This window comes from Homarus americanus, unplaced genomic scaffold (genome assembly GCF_018991925.1).
Source record: "Homarus americanus isolate GMGI-L3 unplaced genomic scaffold, GMGI_Hamer_2.0 scaffold45698, whole genome shotgun sequence".
In the NCBI taxonomy this organism is placed as follows: domain Eukaryota; kingdom Metazoa; phylum Arthropoda; class Malacostraca; order Decapoda; family Nephropidae; genus Homarus; species Homarus americanus.
This window is the reverse complement of record NW_024735554.1, coordinates 1,996,003-2,018,039: the sequence shown is the minus strand read 5'-3', so window position 1 is coordinate 2,018,039 and position 22,037 is coordinate 1,996,003. Positions and strand designations below refer to the sequence as shown.

General features: G+C 36.8%; 1 protein-coding gene across 1 annotated transcript in view; it reads left to right on the top strand.

The window, feature by feature from the left end:
* Positions 1–11,365, top strand: part of LOC121871372 (microphthalmia-associated transcription factor-like) — a gene marked incomplete in the record, with an annotated part of 114,221 nt that extends 102,856 nt beyond the window's left edge. The window contains 6 exon segments of the mRNA XM_042373593.1: positions 1,988–2,086; positions 4,073–4,253; positions 4,659–4,734; positions 5,060–5,225; positions 5,593–5,724; positions 7,889–11,365. Of these exon segments, the coding sequence (XP_042229527.1) occupies positions 1,988–2,086; positions 4,073–4,253; positions 4,659–4,734; positions 5,060–5,225; positions 5,593–5,724; positions 7,889–8,062 (828 nt within the window).
* Positions 11,366–22,037: the final 10,672 nt, after the last annotated feature.

Sequence of the window (22,037 nt, the reverse complement as noted above, 5' to 3'; positions counted from 1 at the left end):
GAAAGGCAACAGTTAGGGCAGGGGCGATCTCTCTTGGCCATAGTGGCGACCATCACCAGAGAGCACATATTTTCGCTTAGAGAACGGCTCCCCCTCAACAAGGATTTTATGCTCTTGGAGGATGGCTCACTAAAATAATTTCAGTTTTCAATTTCAATTGTTTATTCCTTGATAGAGGAAGCGGGATCCTAATGCTGTCACTAGGTACCCCTGTACAATGACACCAGAAGCATCTGGCAAGTGTGACAAGTATATACAGTATAAATATTATAAAGGGGCTTACTAAAGCCTAAGGAAGGAAGGATATCCTTTTAACACATAATCAATATTATTTACAAAATATCTGGCCAGTATGGGGAGGATCATCGTGTCTCCGTCAGGAGGTCGTGGAGTGGTGGTCCAGCAGGCGTCACGGAAGCGTTGTGTGTGTGGGGACATCTTAGGAGGTAGTGGATAAGGGTGCTGCTGTCGGGTCTTCTGCATAATGCACAAGAGCGTTGCTCAGGGGATGCCGGGATACCAATCTCCCAAGCAAAGTCATACCCAATGATGATACGGGCAGCCACACACTAAAATATATTTTTTTTTATCCTTTGGAGACGATGGCGTCGCCAACTGGCCGCTGTGTATAAAACACATTAAGTCCATTGCGCCTTACATGATATTGTGCGATAACATCAGATTTATTTCATAAAATTTATATAGTCAGTTGGTTATTCTCAATACAACACATTTATTATTTTACAATAAAATACTTAAGGAATATCTTTTATCTATTACACTAACCGGGATTATGCGCTTAATACCTTAGTTGATGAATCGCAGTAATACATTACAACATTAACACTAGGAACAAATATATTGAACACCCTAGGAACAACTATATTGAACACCCTAAGAACAAGTATATTGAACACCCTTTCAGAAGGCTTAAAATACTCGCATTATATACTTGTGTAGCGCACTAGCGTGTCTCCACCACTGGCTCCGCACCACACAGCCGCCTGTTGCGTGCTATGTGAATTTCACACCTAACTAAAGTTTTTACGTCACTTGAGCAATTTTCCACACCAGTATTATAGTCGGTCACGGTGACGGAGTGATTATCATATTGGGTTGGCGGAACATTAGTCACGGATGCGAGGGAATCTCCATTGAGGTGGCAGTGTGAAGGTTATCCTATACAGTAGTTGTCAGTGTACTACAGTATTACAATATGCTGTTTATAGGACTTAAGACCTATTTTAGAAGTGTCCTCCTCATTATTCCCCGCTACGTACATAGATAGATAATTATCAGCAAAATCGTCTTTTACGTTTACAGTTTGATGCATTAAACCAAGAATCCTTGAATAAACTAACCACTGTCCTGACCACCCCATCCTCTCCAATATTACTGTGAGTGCTCATTTTCAATTAGTGTGATCCTTCGAATATTTTCCAATATATGTCTGCTGAAAAATCATAAAATATTTAAGTTGATAATGTGTGAGAAGCGCGAGTTCACGAGTTTGACAATAAATATACAAATATGATTGTATGAAAGCAAGTTTTATCTAGTGTGGTATTAACGTATTTTTTTTTTTACATTGTGTACTGAAAAAAATATTGTTAAAAAGTGTTATCATTACCGAAAACTGAATTTATCAGGACAAAATCCATAGGAATTGCTCGGAATTGTTTTTCATTTTATGTTTCCAAGTTTCCACTTATTTGTTCTGACTCGAAAAACAACTTATGAAAAACGTTTTATGGAAAGTTTATTATACACTTAATAATGAGGTAAAAAAAATCTGGACATACTATTTGTACTATGTGTGTGTGTGTGTCAGACTGTCAGTTGAATGAACGTGAACCAGAGGTATACATTCTTAATATTTTTACCTGTTTCATGGCTGACTAATGCACTGCATATGTTAACTTAGTTTTTAAAGACCTTAGTTGTATTACTTTATAACAGAGGAGTAATAACGTGTCTTTCTCGCCAGGTGGAAGATGTTATCGACGAGATCCTTAACCTGGAGGAGGGTCTGGATGCTGCCGACAACCTCAAGGCCTATGACCAACTCGCCAATGTGCCTCCTTCTGTAAGTTTTACCTCCAGTAGTGAAGTATTGAGACCTACCCACTGTTAAGTTGTACCTCCAGTAGTTAACTCGGAGTCCGGGTCCGACTAATTACCCAAATGTACCCAAATGTAGCCAAATATAGCCGGAATGAAGTCAAATAATGGTCCTAGATGAATAAATCGGACTGCCAATCACTTCTCGACCAGTATTTGGTGCCAGAAAGTCACAAAAAATTGGAAAACTTACTTTAATCTGAGTTAATAGATCGCGTGCATGTACCGACGGAGCGAGGAATTACCCAAATGCGTCAATGAAGTCAAATAATAGACTCACTCACAAAAAATTGGTAAACTTAATTTAATCTGAGTTAATAGATTAAGTGCATGTACCTAACCTAACCTAACCTAACACAACACAACTCAGATTAAATTAAGTTTACCAATTTTTTTTGACTTTATGACACCAAATAATAATCGAGAAGTGATTCACAGCCCGAATATAGCTTGTACGACCATCATTTGACTTCATTGCGGCTACATTTGGGTAATTCCTCGCTCCGTCGGTACATGCACGCGATCTATTAACTCAGATTAAAGTAAGTTTTCCAATTTTTCGTGACTTTCTGACACCAAATACTAGTCGAGAAGTGATTAGCAGTCCGATTTTTTCATGTAGGACCATTATTTGACTTCATTGCGGCTACATTTGGGTAATTAGTCGGACTGCGGAGTCCTTCACATATATTGGTTGACCAGAAGGTTTTGACACATTTTAGGATCTCCTGAAGATTGCCCCCCCACAAGTTGTTTCACTTATTAAACACCCTAACACCACCAGGAGGGGGGCGGGCCAGGTTGGATTACATTACATTAGATTACGTTAGCTTTGGTAATATCTTAAGGTGAAATATGTCAGGATGCCTAATTAATTTTTTAAACTTTAGTTTCGTACAACCATGGAATCTGGATTTTTGAACACTTGCAATAGATATTATTATTATTGTCATATATCTCATCATTTTGATTAACTTTAATTCTACACTTCCTTGGTAAGTGAATTATAATAATGAATCTAATTGAACCTAACCTAACCAACCAAAGAAACCTACTTACTAGACGGGGGCTAACCCTCTGCCATATTAAAGAGAAATTACAGTACATATTTGGTATTTGGTACCAATGAAAGCCAACTTTGTTGAAGCGTCATGGTGTAATTCTGCCCTTTTGTGGACGTGAGAGTACACTTGGATAGAGTGGGTCGGTTGTAAACATAGTGAACAGGTGACAGCTGTTCCTGTATATGATAATAACAAGAGAATAAAACACACCCAATATCTCCGTTATTTGAGAAGAAAAAAGTCATAGAATTATTAGATCTATTGATTGCAGATGCCAAAATCCCCGAATGAGATGGTTGTACATAATTAAAATAATATAATTAATTTTCAGGAAATCCCATTTTAAGGAAGTACAGTAATTTATCTCATTGTTGTCTAGTGTAACGCTCTACTTGAGGTACCAATGTAATATTATGTCCAGATGTACTTAGGAAGAGCAGGAGACATTATAAAGGAAGAGATAGGATAAAGATAAGAATCACATGAAAATTTGGCACCCCAGCTTATTTCAACATGATCACCCTAATGCTAACCAAACCTGGCCTGACTTAACTTAGTCCTACCCAGACCTAACTTAACCCTAAACCTTACTTAATCAATCCTAAACCTAACCCAACCTGACTTAACCTAAACTAATGCTACAGTACTTAACCCAACAACATGACCTAACTTAACCTAAACTAATCCTACTTAACCTAACCCAACAACATGACCTAACTTAACCTAAACTAATCCTACTTAACCTAACCCACCCCAGCATAAAATAATCCCACCTAACCCAACTCCCCAAGGTAGCATTAGTCTTTAATCATCATGTGAAATAAGCTAGGGTGCCTTATCTTTACATAAACCAAAGGAAAATCTAAACTGTTCTTCATCTCCCACAGCAACTCAACAGCAGTGTACCAGGTTCAATTTGTGACATCCTAAATATCAATGGCTACCTGGGGAAGACCTCCAGCTCCTGCCCATCAGAGGTGTCACAGGTGAAGAGTGAGCAATCTGGCAATGATCAGCAGATGGTGGCCTTCATAAAAGACAGACAGAAGAAGGATAATCATAACATGAGTAAGTCTAACTACAGTACAGTAATTACAATCTACTTAAACATTAGTGATTTTAGTCTTTTTTTTATGTGTAAATGTTGGTAATACCTGTACTGTATTTTACTGTACTGTGAAAGTCATTTTATATGTACAGTCATGGTATTATCATTGTCTTGAGTCCTTTTGTCTGTTATAGTAAAATATCACCCTCTCTCTTTACCAACTGTTAACATGAGTTGCACTAGAAAAGCAAGTTCTTATGTTCATGACATTTTTTGGCAGGTAGATGTCAAATATCATGTTCTTGACTTTTTACTTTACATTTATTCTCTTTGCCACTGAGCATACAGCTATTATCATTATTATCCCCACTATGAGTATTCTTAAAATCTGTACACGTATTCACACTTTCTTCTTCTTCTTTTAGTTGAGCGAAGAAGACGATTCAACATAAACGATAGGATAAAAGAACTTGCTACACTCTTGCCCAAGAGCAATGAACCGTAAGCATTAATTACAGTGTACAGTATTTTATTATGTGTTAACTTTTTGTTTGGTCAAAATTTATTGAGGATTTCAATTCTCAGGCAGTTAGCAGGGATGTGCAGAATTTCAGGTTGTTTTTATGTTTGTTAATCATTGCCTTAAAATCCTTGTGTGTTTATCATAGTACAGTAATGTTATAGGTGATAGGAGATGGATGCATCTTATATAATAATTTTTGTGCATTATCAGCTTGAGATGTTTTAGTGTAACATGTACTGTACAGATATTTTAGAACAAACTTTTATCATCATGAGTCATCTTACATCATGGTACTATATGCAGGTATTTCGAGCTTGTCCGGGATCTCCGACATAACAAAGGACAAATTCTGAAGGCTTCTGTTGACTACATACGGAGGCTCAAGCTGGATATTGAATACAACAAGGAGGTGGAATCAAAGCGACGTGCCCTCGAACAACAGAACCGGCAACTTCACTTACGGATACAGGTACATATACAGTACTGCCACTGGCGGCCTTTTATGTAATATTTGAGCTGGGTAAGATACAGTATAGGTAGAATAATATCTGGCAATTACCTCAAGGTCAGAACAGTAAATTATTTTAGAAACATTGTGGTTCTTGTCACACATGAAGTAAAATTACCAAATCTATTCTTATTCATTTGTCTTCTCAAAAATTGGAATTTTTCTGCTAAAATTGAATACCTTAGACACTATCATGTAAGGAAACACTTTAGCAATACAGTATTTGATCTTTAGGTAGTACAGTATTGTCCACCTTGCCGTGTGTGTGTGCGCGCTTTTTAATCTATAATTTGTCAACGTGCTAGCCTAACATGTGTCACATTTACAGGAGCTGGAGACTAAACTTCGAACGAATGGCATCAAGGTAGAGGAGACCAACATTGACCAGAGCCTCTTGCTGTCTACACTTATCAAATCTGAGGTGGTAAATAACTCAGGGGGTCAAAATGATTTGAAGAAGGTGAGGTGTAACTACAATCTCACTGGATCCCTGCTTGACGTACGTGTGCCATGCCTCCTTTTGTTTCCATCACACCCCACAGTCACAATGATACATGGTTTTGCTTTTCTTGCACTATCTTCTTATATTAAAAAGATTCAATATATTTCTCTGATTTGACCAATGAGATAAAAGTGATATATCATTTGTCATTGTGATTGTTTCCTGTAGACAGTAAGTATTGCATTGTGTTACCAAAGCAAATGAGCATAATTAATGCTAGTGTGACTCACACTCCTGTCCACTTGCTTGCTGAGCTCATATTTAAGCTCACCGCTCCTGAACCTGTCATATGGCACACTATAAGCTTTATACTCTTTAGTTAGCAATGAACCTATTTCTGAAGTGCATGGCTTGTGTATCATTAGTGCTTCCAGTAGTAGAGCAAATCTTTCACTTGTAATTTTTTTGGCATGCAGAAATTATTTTGAAACCCCTAACCCCTTTGCTAGTGTGAAATGGCTACTTGCACCAACAATATATATATACTATTCTGACATATTGCTGTGTAAAACATTAAACTTATGATTGTGTTCAAACTTTTGCTCAGTGTATTATCAAGACCAACTACAGTACAATGAGCAGGTATAGAGTACTGTACTGTTATAAATTTACACTCCTCACTCTGTGTCATGGCTCATCCCTTATCTCAGCCAATAGTTGCCTTAGTTCTATACTGTACTGTAATTTCCGTTAAAATAAATAAATATAATAAAAAATAAAGTTTCAACTACAGTACAGTTTTTACTATTTCCAGTATACATTATTTTATTGTGTTGTACATACCAGGAAAGGTGCAGGTTTCTGTGGATAAGACACACTGTACCAGTATTTTGAACAACAATTCTGTAAGATATCAACAAGGTGGGATTCCTCGCATAGTACTGTAGTATTATTAATTTGAATTAGCGGTAATTTTAATACTGTACTGTATATTATATCACTTCATCACTTATCAGCTTACTAGCCATTTGGGTGGCTGGGCTGTTGTTTTGTTCCTTTGTTATGAATTTTATTGTCTCGTGTTAATTTAGGAAGAAATTGGTGTACCTGGAGAAAACCTGTGGTGTTAGGTAGGCTCACACTGGATAACACCTTCCCATCTGTGTCTTGAACCAGGACTCGCACCCATGACATAGTAGTGAGAGATACTGTCTTAATATTTCAAGAAACTTTTAATTTTTGTTCTATAGTATTGTACAGTACAATATCTATTAACAACAAGTCAACTTTACCAGTGTGTCATCCAAGGTACTGTATATGTTATCATCACTGACATTTGTGATGTATAAAGTAAAACAAGTACCCGGTACAGTACAGTACATATTCAGAAAAATCCTATGCAGGTACTCCTCGACTTACGACCTACGCGACTTACGACCACCCGGACATACGACCGCCCCAGTCTTATAAAATATTTTTCAAATTACGTATTTTCGAGTCCCAACGTTAGTGATTGCTCTGTGTACTGACAAAATTTTCGTGTGTAATTCCCTTTAAAATGGCTGGCAAGCATAAAAGTGAGAGTTCTCGTGGTGCTGAGAAGAAAAAGAGACACCCATTTTAGATTTTCCATGTATCATTTTCACATTTTCGACTTACGACCTGGTCGTCGGTCCCTAACTCCGTCGTAAGTCAAGGACTGACTGTACTAAATGTACTACATAAACAAGTCCATGATACTTAAGAATATTAACAAAGTATTGCATCCCTCTCATTTTTCTATTATATAATTACATTAGTTATATTACTATTACAAATTGAATGGGCTGTTGATCTTGCACCATGTCTGTAGTAAACACTCAGGTAGTCAAGTACGAGTACTGTATCCCCCTTTTTCATTAGTTATCAGTTAGCAGATGGTTACCTGTTAGAAGATTGGTGATGTACTGTTTATTTTATTCTTTAGCATTACAAGTCACTTCTCACTTCAACAGTACTTACTGTAGTGTGAATGAAGAACAACATAGAATTTCTCCATTATTTGTTGCTGTTCATTTATTCTGGTAACTCTTATTATGTGTTCTGTTAATGGTTATATACCGTATTTTACATTTTTGGTGTCCTTTTTTTTTTTTAATTGTTGCCTTTCAAACAAAGTCTTACCATTCTTCATTCAATACAGGAACTCTTGGAAGACTTCACATCAGGAGGATTTAACTTGGACTTGATGGATGATGATGGTCCAGCCTTCACTAGTGACCCCGTGTTCTCATCACCACAGGTCTCCTCCCCTAACTCATCTCACCACTCATTTGATGATGCTCTTACACCAGACTCCATGGATATTGTTGCGTGATTGTATATGGTTGAGAGTACCCTTATACTAACCTCCAAGGATGTTGGAGTTTAAAAATATCTAAAAGAAAGGATGACGTTCTCCCGAGAATGATGGTGATGTAGTGAGCATGAATCATGAAATGTAAACAGTATTCACCATACATACATACATGAAGATATAATTGTAAGATCTCAAATGATGCACTTTCTTTCATTATTAGACATTTAGTAATATTACAATAGAGTAAATAGACTTCAGATGATATGAATGTTCCTTATAAAACATTCATTATGTTGAAGAGAAAAATATGGGAGTTAAGAAAAAATACAAATGGATTCTGTGTGTGTGTGTGTGTGTCATTGTTAATTCTTCATATTTTTTACTACTACAAGGCCTAATTACTTCCCAAGAAGTATCTTGTAATGAATAATGTAGAAAACAATGAAACCATCTTAAACTACTGTACTGTATCACATTTTACGGTCTCCCACTACACATGATTGCACCTCCCCAGACAACAAAGTTAAACTTGGTTTGGAACCTTTACTCAAGTGACTAGTGCCGAGCATATAATAAAAAAGACATTTTTACCTGAGTTTAGCCCAGTTACTGAACTTGGATCTCAAGCTGCCATGTGTGTTAAAAATGTGTCAGGTCAGACAAGAATCCTATTCTTCCTCGTCCACAACAATGCTACAACCACTTGGTAGTCAGCCTGACTAACATCACCAAAATTAATCCAGTATTGTACTGTACTTCAGAATTTTTATTTTATTTTTAAAGTTGTCTGGTTCCCCAAACTTATAAATTTCTGCCTTTTCCTGCTCCCAAGTTTTAATTTACCTCATATTAATTGAAGAGAATTCTTACACATTTAAACACCATGTTTCTTGCTATAAACAAACGGCTATCTGTATAAGACGGCCAAAATAGCATACAGATTTCTTCAGCAGACACAGTATTCATTTAAAGCAGTGCTGTTTGGCCTTTGATGCTTATTGATGTAGATATCCCAAAGGTCAAAATAGATTCCATGTTATAAGTTTCCACATGTACAAGTTATTATGAATAGGTGGCAGAAAGGTAAATATTAAGTAGGGGTAAAGACAACCCAGGTTTGAAAAGATGACTATATGAATGTGACAACTGCTGCATGCAATTATAAACTGGTTCACCTTCACATTATAAAGTTTTCTGCAAATGAAACAGAGACTATAAATACATTATCAGATGTAAGAAATTAATGGTGTTAGCCAGATCTTCTTGTGTACCTCAGAGAAGACTGTCAGTGATGGGTACCTGAGCCTGAATCCATATTGTATTTTTCAATAAGCATTCACTAATAACTATGAAGTAAGATAGGAGCTGTAACTAACCTTTTTGTATGAAGTGCAAAAAAACAAACTTGAAATTGCTACTTTTGTTATTTCACTTAATGTGTTGTAGGATCCCTCCAGCAATTACAGTTTGTAAAAGCCAGTATCACTCTGTTAATGTATTACCTTTTATTAATAAGATGTAATAAGCAGTGGGTTGATGCAACGAATGTAATAATGTATTATATTCCTTTAAGTTACAAATACAGTAATACCACTGTTGGTGGGATGGATAGTGATTCATTCTTAGTCCATTACCATGTTTTGTTATTTCATAAAATACATCTAAGTTGTTAAAGGTGTTAACAACTATATTGTTCTGTATGACATAAATTTTTAAACATTTTACAAATGTAATATTTTGCACTCAGTCTACTATAAAAAGATGATAGGAGAAATTCTTAAGTTTAAGTGTTCAAAATAGACATTTGAAAATAACGACACAAAGAGTACATAATCTTGACTATGAAACTGTACATAATGTAAGCCTTAATGACCTGGGCATCCCAAGTCATAAACAAATGCTTCATGACAGATTATATACATAATGATAAAAGGGAAAATTAACGGCTGTAGCTACAAAAAAAAAAGAAATTTCTAACATATCAATTTTAATTATACTCAACAGTGATTAATTACAGAATTTTAGTACTAGTATGAACTCATGCAGAGAAGTTGTTGGAAGTCTTGTGTGTACATCTGTTAGCTCATTGTAGTGTGCAAGTTGTTTTGAGTGCATGAAGGAGTGGTGTGTGTGTGTGGTTAATGCATTAAAATTTCATCTGATTCTTTCATTAAGCTTATATAAAGATGTATATAGTTTGTGATCTTTAGCTATAATTTGAATACTTTTTTATGTAGTCAGATGTATCAAATACTTACGGTTTCCTGTTGACAAGGGCTGTAAGCGGGAGTCATGAAGAGGTCTTTAATTATGAATTTCAAGGCCATTAGTTGAAGTTATCTGGTTTACGTCATTTGTCAAAGTTCTTTTGTTAATTTTAAGTGTAGCGCAAGACTCATGACAGTCTTGGAATTACAACCGACAAAGGAACCTAACTAACACGTACTTTGGATGCTTACACGAGAGGGTTGTCACGTACCCCAGTTCTTGCTCTAGATAACATGTTTGGGGACACTTTCATCTATGACAATACTTAAGTCACAGTCAGATAAAATACCATTTCTGTTTTATTTGGTATGTTATGTTTTGTAACAGATGAATTTAGTTCTAAGTGAAATATATATAGTAGTAATTAACAAAGCAAATGATGGAATAACCCATACATGATGATACATTGCAGTGTATTATTATTACATCTGGTGTGTAAATGCTGTAATTAATGTACACTAAAGTTCATAACATCTGCTGTTTGACCCTTTCAGGATTGCTTTTAATTTTTTATGCTATGAAGCCAATGGTTACATTAACTAGATTGTGGAGGAACAGAACCCCAGCAACTACTAGTGATGGCATAAAGCAACAAGCACTCCAGTTGCACTTAATGAGACAAGGGAGGGAGGAGGTGCCTGTACATAATACTGTCTTGTGTCATCAGAGTTAAGGAACTCATTCAATTTATTCAGTGTTGCCTTATTTTCTGTGTACATCTTATAATATTGCCTAATAGTACAGAATTTATGTTTCAGTGTCAGTTTGGGCAACAAAATACTGTTTGTTATTGATGTAGAGACCATAGAATGAGTTAATTAAAAAGTTGCCATAATTGTAATGTATCCAGCCTAGAATATCACTTCACAATTGTCTTATCCTGAAGGTGAGAATTGTGATATCAGAAATGATCATGATATATTCTGTGTGGTGTAATATCTTTTTTTTATGTCACTCATTGTGTTGTCACCACTTAATGTTGTTAGGCTGAAGTGGTGAAGTCATTTACCATTCATGAAAAGACAAATGGAATAAATTGTATATTTGAATAATGACATGAGATTATTTTCCATTCCTCACTATTATTAATGAGGTACTGAATAAAATTCCATTCTGAGTTTGTTTGGTCATAACTTTTAGTGATTTCAACTTTCTGTAATGAATGTATGTATATACAGCTAGGAAACATGAGACTACCAATACAGATATATCACAACAGTCCATATACAGTACATGCAGACTTCCATATACAAACAATACCTATTAACACACAGAGGTCCAGGGTTTGATTCCTGATTAGTGAGGTATTGTTTATTAATAGTCAATGGTTAGTTGACAAGTATGAGTTACAGTACCTCTGTTAGAACACCTCAAACTTAAAAACTGATCCAGTCAAATGTACTCCAGGATGTTGAATTATGTCTTCCAGAACTGTACCAGTGTTAGTTCAGGATCAGTGGAAGTTGCCTGATAATGCCTCCTGAACATTTACTTCATGTAAAGCTTCTTGAAGTTGCTGATCACATTCTGGTCCATTGGCTGTATAATTGATGTAGTGTTGGGAGGCAAAAACAACACTTTGACAGTCAAATCTAGCCTCCAAAGTGCTGGCAAGTTGAGGGTCATGACCAGGGGCATTATCCATGAGGAGAAATTTCCCATTTTCTATGATGGATGCATAAAAGAAAATGGAAATTTTTTTCCATTTTCTATGATGCATCAAAGAAAGTAGATTATCGACTTTTTGGGAAATATTACCCAATTTTCCGAAGTAGATTATCATAGAAAGCAGGAAATTTGTATCACAGAAAATGTGAAATATCTACTTTCTGGGTAAGTTCGTTATCTACTTATCATAGAAAACGGGAAAATTGTATCATTGAAAATGGGAAATATCTACTTTCCGGGAAAGTTGGTTATCTACTTTCCTGAAAAGTAGATTATCTACTTTTCGGGAAAGTAGATTATCGACTTTTCAGGGAAGTAGATTATCGACTTTTGGGGTAATATTACCTAATTTTCCGAAGTAGATTACCATAGAAAGCGGGAAATTTGTATCATAAAAAATGGGAAATATCTACTTTCCGGGAAAGTTGGTTATCTACTTTCCCGAAAAGTAGATAGATTTTCTACTTTTCGGGAAAGTAGATTATCGACTTTTCGGGGAAGTAGATTTTCGAATTTTGGGGGGAATATTACCTAATTTTGCGAAGTAGATTATCATAGAAAACGGGAAATTTGTATCATAAAAAATGGGAAATATCTACTTTCCGGGAAAGTTGGTTATCTACTTTCCCGAAAGTGAATTATCTACTTTTCGGGGAAAGTAGATTATCGACTTTTCGGGGAAGTAGATTTTCGAATTTGGGGGGAAATATTCCCTAATTTTGCGAAGTAGATTATCATAGAAAACGGGAAATTTGTATCATAAAAAACGGGAAATATATACTTTCCGGGAAAGTTGGTTATCTACTTTCCCGAAAAGTAGATAGATTTTCTACTTTTCGAGAAAGTAGATTATCGACTTTTCGGGGAAGTAGATTTTCGAATTTTGGGGAAAATATTACCTAATGTTGCGAAGTAGATTATCATAGAAAACGGAAAATTTGTATCATAAAAAGTGGGAAATATCTACTTTCCGGGAAAGTTGGTTATCTACTTTCCCGAAAAGTAGATAGATTTTCTACTTTTCGGGAAAGTAGATTATTGACTTTTCGGGGAAGTAGATTTTCGAATTTTGGGGGAAATATTACCTAATTTTGCGAAGTAGATTATCATAGAAAACGGGAAATTTGTATAAAAAAAAATGGGAAATATCTACTTTCCGGGAAAGTTGGTTATCTACTTTACCGAAAAGTAGATAGATTTTCTACTTTTCGGGAAAGTAGATTATTCACTTTTCGGGGAAGTAGATTTTCGAATTTTGGGGGAAATATTACGTAATTTTGCGAAGTAGATTATCATAGAAAACGGGAAATTTGTATCATAAAAAACGGGAAATATCTACTTTCCGGGAAAGTTGGTTATCTACTTTCATGAAAAGTAGATAGATTTTCTACTTTTCGGGAAAGTAGATTATCGACTTTTCGGGGAAGTAGATTTTCGAATTTTGGGGGAAATATTACGTAATTTTGCGTAGATAATCATAGAAAACGGGAAATTTGTATCATAAAAAATGGGAAATATCTACTTTCCGGGAAAGTTGGTTATCTACTTTCCCGAAAAGTAGATAGATTTTCTACTTTTCGGAAAGTAGATTATCGACTTTTCGGGGAAGTAGATTTTCAAATTCTGGGGGAAATATTACCTAATTTTGCGAAGTAGATTATCATAGAAAACGGGAAATTTGTATCATAAAAAATGGGAAATATCTACTTTCCGGGAAAGTTGGTTATCTACTTTCCCGAAAAGTAGATAGATTTTCTACTTTTCGGGAAAGTAGATTATCGACTTTTCGGGGAAGTAGATTTTCGAATTTTGGGGGAAATATTACGTAATTTTGCGAAGTAGATAATCATAGAAAACGGGAAATTTGTATCATAAAAAATGGGAAATATCTACTTTCCGGGCAAGTTGGTTATCTACTTTCCCGAAAAGTAGATAGATTTTCTACTTTTCGGGAAAGTAGATTATCGACTTTTTGGGAAAGTAGATTTTCGAATTTTGGGGAAATATTACCTAATTTTGCGAAGTAGATTATCATAGAAACGGGAAATTTGTATCATAAAAAATGGGAAATATCTACTTTCCGGGAAAGTTGTTTATCTACTTTCCCGAAAAGTAGATAGATTTTCTACTTTTCGGGAAAGTAGATTATCGACTTTTCGGGGAAGTAGATTTTCGAATTTTGGGGGAAATATTACCTAATTTTGCGAAGTAGATTATCATAGAAAACGGGAAATTTGTATCATAATAAATGGGAAATATCTACTTTCCGGGAAAGTTGGTTATCTACTTTCCCGGAAAGTAGATAAATTTTCTACTTTTCGGGAAAGTAGATTATCGACTAAAAGCAGATTTTCGAATTTTGGGGAAATATTACCTAATTCTATGAAGCAGATACAATCAGCAGAAAACGGGAAATTTGTATCATAAAAAATGGGAAATATCTACTTTCCGGGAAAGTTGGTTATATACTTTCCCGAATAGTAGATAGATTTTCTACTTTTCGAGAAAGTAGATTATCGACTTTTCGGGGAAGTAGATTTTCGAATTTTGGGGGAAATATTACCTAATTTTGCGAAGTAGATTATCATAGAAAACGTGAAATTTGCATCATAAAAAATGGGAAACATTCATTTTCCGGGAGCAGTTATCTACTTCCCCGAAAAGTAGATAGATTTTCTAATTTTCCGGAAAGTAGATTATCGACTTTTTGGGAAAGTAGATTTTCGTATTTTCGGGCAAATATTACCTAATTTTAGGAAGTAGATTATCATAGAAAACGGGAAATTTGTATAATAAAAAATGGGAAATATCTACTTTCCAGGAAAGTTGAAGAGTCTACTTTCCTGAAAAGTGATACATTTTCACTTTTTCAAAAAGTAGATTATCGACTTTTCGGGGAAGTAGATTTTCGAATTTTGGGGGAAATATTATCTAATTTTGCGAAGTAGATTATCATAGAAAACGGGAAATTTGTGTCATAAAAACTGGGAAATATCTACTTTCCGGGAAAGTTGGTTATCTACTTTCCCGAAAAGTAGATACATTTTCTACTTTTCGAGAAAGTAGAATATCGACTTTTCGGGGAAGTAGAGTTTCGAATTTTGGGGGAAATATTACCTAATTTTGCGAAGCAGATTATCATAGAAAACGGGAAATTTGTGTCATAAAAAATGGGAAATATATACTTTCCGGGAAAGTTGGTTATCTACTTTCCCGAAAAGTAGACTCTACTTTTCAAATCGATAATCTACTTCCCCAAAAGTCGATAATCTACTTTTCAAAAAGTAGATAATCTACTTTTCAGAAAGTAGATAACCAACTTTCCGGAAAGTAGATATTTCATTTTCAATGATACAAATATCCCGTTTTCTATGATAAATAGATAACCAACTTTCCCAGAAAGTAGATATTTCCCATTTTCTGTGATACAAATTTCTGCATTGTATGAAATCTACTTCGAAAATTAATATTCCCCAAAATTCGAAAATCTACTTCCCCGAAAAGTCGATGTCTACTTTCGAAAAGTAGATAGTACTTTCAGAATGTAACTTTCGGAAAGTAGATATTTCCCATTTTTATGATACAAATTTCCCGTTTTTCTATGATGAAATCTACTTCGCAAAAGAGTAGGTAATATTCCCCAAAATTCGAAAATCTACTTCCCCGAAAAGAGTCGATAATCTACTTTCCCGAAAAGTAGAAAATCTATCTACTTTTCGGGAAAGTAGATAACCAACTTTCGGAAAGTAGATATTTCCCATTTTTATGATACAAATTTCCCGTTTCTATGATAATCTACTTCATAAAGGTAGGTAGGCTAATATTCCCCAAAAATTCGAAATCTACTTCCCCGAAGTCGATAATCTACTTTCCCGAAAAGTAGAAAATCTATCTACTTTTCGGGAAAGTAGACAACCAACTTTCGGAAGTAGATATTTCCATTTTTATGATACAAATTTCCCGTTTTCTATGATCTATGAAATTAGGGTAATATTCCCCAAAATTCGAAAATCTACTTCCCCGAAAAGTCGATAATCTACTTTTCCCGAAAAATTAAGATGAAATACCACTTTTCGGAAAATGAATAACCAACTTTCGGAAAGTAGATATTTCCATTTTTATGATACAATTTCACGTTTATGATAATCTACTTCATAATTAATTAATATTCCCACAGATTTAAGTCTGCCACGAAAAGTCGATGTCTACTTTCCCGAAAAGTAGAAAAATCTATCTACTTTTCGGAAGTGACCTTCCTTCCCGTGAATAACATTTTTTATAGTACAGTTCCCGTTTTCTATGATAATCTACTTCGCGAAATTAGGTAATATTCACAAGGGTTAAATCCGCTTCGAAAATTCGATAATCTGCTTTTGAAAAATTGATCAATCTACTTTTCAGGAAAGTAGACAACAACTTTCGGAAGTAAAGATATTTCCCACATTTTTATGAGTAATTTCCGTTTCTATGATAATCTACTTCTTAAAATTAGGTAATATTCCCCAAAATTCAGAAATCTAATTCCCCGAAGAAAGTCGATAATCTACTTTCGAAAAGTAGATAATCTACTTTTCAGGAGGAAGCTCAGATAACCAACTTTCCCGGAAAGTAGATATTTCCCATTTTTTTATGATACAAATTTCCCGTTTTTTCTATGATATTTCTTAGCAAAATTAGGTAAATATTCCCCAAGAATTCGAAAATCTACTTCCCGAAAAGTCGATAATCTACTTTCCCGAAAAGTAGAAAATCTATCTACTTTTTCGGGAAAATAACTCGGAAAGTAGATATTTCCCATTTTTATGATACAAATTTCCGTTTTCTATGATAATCTACTTATAAAAATTAGGTAATATTCCCCAAAATTCGAAATCTACTTCCCCGAAAAGTCGATAATCTACTTTCGAAAAGTAGAAAATCTATCTACTTTTTCGGGAAAGTAGATAACCAACTTTCGGAAAGTAGATATTTTACATTTCAATGATACAATTTTCCGTTTTTTCTACTTGATAAGTAGATACCAACTTTGAAAAGTACAGTCTTTTACATTTTTCTGTGTTGTTTCCACTTTCTATGATAATCTGCGCCGGAAGGTAGTGCTATTTTCCAAGATCGATAATCTACTTCCCCAAAAAGTCGATAATCTACTTTCCCGAAAAGTAGATGTCTACTTTCTAAGGAAAGTAGATAACCAACTTTCCCTGGAAGTAGATATTCCCCATTTTCTATGATACAAATTTCCTGTTTTCTATTAAGTAGATAACCAACTTACCCAGAAAGTAGATATTTCCCTTTTCTGTGATACAAATTTTCTGTACTTTCTATGAAGAATACTTCAGGAGAGTGGGTAATATTTCCCAAAAGTTGATAATCTTGTGGGGTTCAGGATATTTGGTTCACACTCAGGATGGGTTGGAGAAAGAAACTCACAATGTGCTCTCTATGTACATGTTGTATTGGATGTACAATGCAGCTTGGTGCTGGGAAGGCAGCTTTTATGGTTACAAAGCGTTGAGTAAGAAGGCTGGTTGGTAGGGAGTGCTCAGAGGGGACCAGCTTGTGGGTGCATACATGCTGCGCTGGCAGGCTGAGAGGACCACCAGGCAGGGAGGTGTTGCTGGCTGGTGGTGAGGTAGAAAGAGAGACAGGTCACCACGGGTCAGGTCTTAAATAGCGAGGGGGCGTGGCTTAGTAGTTGACCCCGGCTCTGTGACTAATATGGCGCTGGTTGACCTGAACCCGCAGGCATACACTGGGGAATTGGTGGGAGTGCGACTGCTCAGCGACAAGCAAGTTTGTGGGGAGAAATCCACTACAATACTCCCCCCCCTTCCCTCCAAGTGATTGTAGAGACTTTGTCTGCTTGAGGTTGCATAGTACATGTGAGGCCAGAGGCAGTGATGGCGTGGATAGGCCGATCGCTGGATACAACTGTCTATATACACACTATCTGTGGGAGAAGAGAGGGAAAAAGAGTGTGTGGGTGATGAATTTTGTTCTTCCCTCACAGCAGGTACAGGAGGTAAGCCAGATGCGCCTGCTGGGGTGTGTGGAGCCTGGGTCAGGAGCAGGGGGCTGCGTCAGCAGCGGATGAGAGCTGATGACAGCAGCTGGGTCGGTGACAGCAGCTTGAGGGAGCAGGACAGTAGCAGGGAGTACCTGAGGGAGAAAAGGGGTGTGTGGGTCGCACTCAGGAACAGAGCGCATCAGGGCGGCGGGGGTTACTGGGCGGGGAATTAGGCGTCTGTGAGGAGCAGGGCCGGGTGTGCACAGGGTGTTCCGGAAGAGGGAGGCGACTGTCTGCTTAGAGTAGCAGAGCTGCTCTAGGGTGTCCTAACCTCTTACGGTGTAGAGACAGTAGCTGTAGAGCCGATGAGTGCTGCTTCTGGGTGGATTAGCCAGTGCTTCCATGTTGCTTGAAGACTGGGAGCGTAATCGAGGATTTCTCCTCCATCACGTGAGTCTTGAGTCGGAAGTGCATTTGTGGGGTTCAGGATATTTGGTTCACACTCAGGATGGGATTGGAGAAAAGGAAACTCACAATGTGCTCTCTATACATATTTGTATTGGATGTACAATGCAGCTTGGTGCTGGGAAGGCAGCATGGTTACAAAAGCGTGTGTAGAAGGCTGGTTGTGGTGAAAGGGAGATGCTCCAGAGGAGGACCAGCTTGTGGAGTGCAAGCCATGCTTCGCCCGGCAGGGCGGACCACCAGGCAGGCAGGGGAGGTGTTGCTGGCTGGTTGTTGAAGGTAGAAAAGAACCAGGTCACCACGGGGTCCCGGAGTCTTAAATAGGCCCGGGGGTTAGAGGCGTGGCTTAGTAGTTGACCCCGGCTCCGTGTAATAGGCTGGTGACCCTTGACCCGCGAGCACACTGGGGGTGGTGGGATTAGGCTACTCAGCGACAAAAGAAGCGTTTGTAGGGAGAAATCCACTACAATCTACTTCTAGAAATGTCGATAATCTACTTTCTTTTGATGCATCATAGAAAATGGAAAAAATTTCCATTTTCTTCTGTGCATCCGTCATAGAAAATGGAAATTTTTTCATAGAATATAGTCAATTAATCAAAAAGGGTTGTAGGGTTTGAGATGTTGGTTCACACTCAGGATGGAATGGAGAAACTCACAATGTGCTCTCTATATACATGTTGTATTGGATGTACAATGCAGCTTGGTGCTGGGAAGGCAGCATGGTTACAAGCGTGTAGAGAAGGCTGGTTGGTGAGGGCGGCTCAGAAGAAGGACCTTCGTGGAGTGCGCCATGTGCTCACCAGCGGGAGAGGACGCCCAAGCTTGAGGAGGAGGAGCGAGGGCGCCAGGCAGCGGGAGGAGGAGGAGGTGTTGCTGGCTGGGCTGTAGGTAGAAAGGAGAGAGATCACCACGAGGTCAGGTCTTAAATAGCGAGGGGTAAGGCGTGGCTTAGCAGTTGACCCGGCTCGTGGTAATAATAAGCGGCTGGTTGACCTCGACCCGCGAGGCATACACTGGGGGTGTAGTGGGGAATTCGGCTAGGCAGCGACAAGCAGCATTTGTAGGGAGGAATTCCACTACAAGGGTAATACAACCAAAATGGAATTTTGGAAATTTTTAATCATACATACTGTATTTGGAAATGTTAACAGCAGCTCCCAAGTAAATTATGTACTTCTTGTAAAGGCAGAAAAAAGTTTTCTACTTTTCTGAAAAGTAGAAAGGATTTTTCTACTATAATGAACACAAGTAAGATCAACTATGGCGTTAAATGAAATCCCTGATGTACTGTTAAGTAAGTTATCACATTAACTTGGGTCTCCAACAATTTAAGATTATTTACCATTGTTCAGACTATGGTTACACATGTTTTATTTACCATTGTTCATACTATGGTTACACATGTTCCCAATGTTTTAAAGAGTTTTCTTTGCTGAAAGCATCTAATCAATTGTTACGACCGTGAGTGACTATAGATGACTACGAAGAAAAATAATACAATATCATTATGTTCATAATAAATCATTAAATACAAGTACATACAAATCTTTGATCTATTTCATCCATTGTTTATCCTGGACTTCACAATGTCCATTCCAGTTGATAAAGGGAGGAGGGCAATGATAAGAAAAAAAACAATGAGTCCCTGAACCTAGCTGATACCAGGTCAAGAACCAAGGATTCTCTCCCAAAAGAGGATTCTGACTCCTGGAACCACTGGACAAACAAGCATGCTGGTCAAAAAGCCATTTACCTCTTGGAAGAAAACCTCCTGACCCCAGCTAAAAGGATAAAAAAAAGGCTAACCAAGTTCAGGACTGACTCTCTTGTCCTAGGTTTGGCACTTCCTGCATGAGGAATTCCAAACCCTTAAAAGAGGAACCCTAAACGAGCTAGCGCTGACTTCGAGACACAGCAAATGGTGCTCCTAGGGTCAGTTACCTCCTCAGGGATAAAGTAAATCTCACTGTAAATAAACAGTAAAGAAATTTGTTATAACCAATATAAGAAACAGTAGTGTGAAAAATTTACATTTAAATGGAAAGTTTTGATGCAACTAAGAAGTTGAAAGTAATAAGTTTATTATAGCAAAACTCAATATGAAAGTGTTACTGTTAAGTCCTCAGTAAGATCATTTTAGAATTTCTTTCCGTCAAATGACATAAAATGCAAAGTGTTCACAGTATATTTATTTTGGTGAAAACTAAAAGGTTTTCTGCTTGTATATTACATGTTCCTCATCTTTTTCACAAGTCCTTACTGAAGAGAGAATCAAAATTCTTCAGATTCTCTTAAAATCAGGAGGATGGGGAGATTTTAAGAGAGAATCTCTACATCCTCCGATTTTTGAAAAATAAGTTTATAATAAAAAAAATACAAGTCCAACTTTCCTGTGTATGAAGTTTTGGTAGTTAATGGATAATAAAATGATGACGAGTCCAAGAAGACCCTTCCTTTCTTTAGAAACATACATAGAAAATATTGAGAAGAGAGAGTTGATAACAGATGATCCAGAAGAAATCAATACATGTACAGTATAGTCTGGATTTCTGTGAGTTTTTTCACAGCGTTTGGTCATTTCTGGCGGTGCCTTGCAGAATGAAATGTTTTAATTATGTGGTAAATTTCATCATTTACGGGGAAGCGGCCGCGGGCAGTCGCGCCTAAAAGGTAAGCCCAGTCATCAAAAACATTACGAGTTCTTCACCGCCACCCACAACCGGCCAAGTCAGTGATAGTGAGGATATGGACTTATATGGACTTTGAGGGGTTTGACAAGAGGCCTGCAAGCCTCTGTGGTGGATAATTGATACAATTGATGATACAAGTGATGGGTGAGAGCCAATAATCTGCCCTCTGCCTCGGAACCTACCCCCATCCCTTAATTGCCCAGCCATCTTTTCTACTAGCGTAAGTGTTAAAAAACCCTAATATTATTGATATTTCTCTTAAATATTAATTGTGTGTGCATACCATCATAAAATTAAGATACTATTTTTACTACAAGCATTAGGTATTGTGTCGGAAAAACTGGAGTTTAGGGTGCGGCCCAGTCTCTATTCAATTAATCCCATATGCTCTGTTATTTTGTTTGGCGTTTTCTAAGTTTCGCAGCGGACCTCCACGAGTTCAATTGGCAGCGTAAATGCAGACTATGCACAATACATAGATATTGCATTACAGTTGATTAGAAGAAATTAAACAGGATTATAAACCTATACCCACCAATATGTACAGGTACACTTTACTACAGTGCGATTTACTTGTCAATCAGCTGTATGTGTCACAATATCTTCACAGGAATGATGAGGACTTGGCATGAGATGTTGCCAGGTCTTGCTTATGATCACAATTGTCTACCTCAAACCAAGTGTTCAGTGACATTGTGATGAACACTTTGCAAGATATTGAGAATATCTTGCCCATGACAAATAGTTTTACACCAATATTTGGTAACTTGCTTACCATGATGAATTACTTGTACAAGGTATGATAATATATGAGCTCTAACTGTAGTAAAATTAATAAAAAAGAATATGTATGTTTTAATTTATATTTATTTAGTGTAACTGGAACAATAGAA